We start from the raw sequence: 1661 nt of genomic DNA, 5'->3' as shown, positions 1-1661 counted from the left end.
ATAAACCTCTACTGTATTAAAATCCTGAGATTTGGGGGTTGTTTGCTATAGCAATCAGTCTATCCTGATGTGGTAAATGGATTGTGAAATTTCTCCCAATTATTTCCCTCCCATGCAATGTGATTTAGTAGTTTCTTCCATCAAGTGTTAGAGTCTGTTTTCCATCCCTTGAACATAGGATTGGCCACAGAACTTGCTCTCGCAAATGAAACACAGCAGAAGTGACCATGTGCCATGTCCAAGCCTAGCAGTCAATAGGCAATTGCCTGCTTTCACGTGGTTATAAAAAATAGTTTGTAATTAATCTGTTGAAACCTACCAATGAAAGGATGCTTCTCAAATCTTTCAAGTTGCTTTTAAAAGTTTGTTCTCTTTAGAAATATCACCACTTCTCCCAACAAAGTGTATTTAGTCGAAATTTGTTTTGTAAATGATTCCTTTCAGAGTCTTTGAAAAAGAAAGCAAAAAGCCAGATCTAACCTCCATTCTTTACAAACATCTCAGATTCCCTGCTAAAAAAGGCTGGGCGAAGTGAGAGTAGCATTGACTTATATACACTACCAAATATAAAATAGATAGCTAGTGGGAAGCAGCAGCACAGCACAGGGAGATCAGCTCTGTGCTTTGCCATGACCTAGAGAGGTGGGATAGGGAGGGTGGGAGGGAGGCTCAAGGGGGAGGGAATATGGGGATATATGCATGCATATGGCTGATTCACTTTGTTGTACAACAGAAACTAACACAGCTTTGTGAAGCAATTATACTCCAATAAAGATGTATTTGAGGCACTCGGCGGCGACCACTGCGCAGGTCGGACCTCGTTCGCTCGTAACTCGCTCCGCTTCCTCTGCAGCCATGTCTGACAAACCCGATGTGGCTGAGATTGAGAAATTCGATAAATCGAAACTGAAGAAAACAGAAACGAAAGAGAAAAATCCACTGCCTTCACAAGAAACGATTGAACAGGAGAAGCAAGCAGGCGAGTCGTAATGAGGCGTGCGCCGCCAATATGCACTGTACATTCCACGAGCATTGCCTTCTTATTTTACTTCTTTTAGCTGTTTAACTTTGTGAGATGCAAAGAGGTTGGATCAAGTTTAAATGACTGTGCTGCCCTTTTTCACATCAAAGAATGGAGAACTACTGACAACGAAGGCCGCGCCTGCCTCCCATCCGCCTGTCTGGCTGGCAGGGAAGGAAAAGAACTTGCATGTTGGTGAAGGAGGCTGAGTGGGACGACAGTGAAATCTAGAGTAAAGAGCAAACTGGTCCAAGGTGTCCTGCGGGCTGTAAAATGCAGTTTAATCAGAGTGCCATTTTTTTTTTGCTGTTGTTGTTCAAATGATTTTAATTATTGGAATGCACAATTTTTTAATATGCAAATAAAAAGTTTTAAAACCTGAAAAAAAAGATGTATTTAAAAAAATAAAACAACAACAAAAAAAGGCTGGGGGATGTTTTGGAACTGAGATTGACAGTTACCTCTGTGGGTTCAAAGATGAGGTGGGAATTTGATGGTTCTGAGACCTTCTATTTCATGTATGGAATAAAAACCTTTCATCACAGCAGCCCTTGACCAGTACTGAGTTTTTCTCTGCATTAATAACTGTTATGCTTCATAGCGGCATGTCTATCTATCCTTTGTGGAGTGAACTAAGGGA

The 1661-nt window shown here is 41.2% G+C and overlaps 1 protein-coding gene across 1 annotated transcript; it reads left to right on the top strand.

Moving 5' to 3' along the window:
• Positions 1 to 790: 790 nt before the first annotated feature.
• LOC105748330 (thymosin beta-4-like) lies at positions 791 to 1392 on the top strand. The gene has a single exon (XM_033440266.2). It carries the CDS (start codon positions 856 to 858, stop codon positions 988 to 990), a length of 135 nt encoding a protein of 44 aa, XP_033296157.2. The 5' UTR covers positions 791 to 855; the 3' UTR covers positions 991 to 1392.
• Positions 1393 to 1661: the final 269 nt, after the last annotated feature.

This window comes from Orcinus orca, chromosome 16, assembly GCF_937001465.1.
Source record: "Orcinus orca chromosome 16, mOrcOrc1.1, whole genome shotgun sequence".
Classification (NCBI taxonomy): Eukaryota; Metazoa; Chordata; class Mammalia; order Artiodactyla; family Delphinidae; genus Orcinus; species Orcinus orca.
Note: the sequence above shows the minus strand (reverse complement) of the source record. Positions and strands in the feature narration are given on the sequence as shown.

What these genes read in the sequence shown, in the direction of transcription:
- LOC105748330 (XM_033440266.2), top strand. Translation starts at nt 856, where the DNA reads ATGTCTGACAAACCCGATGTGGCTGAGATTGAGAAATTCGATAAATCG.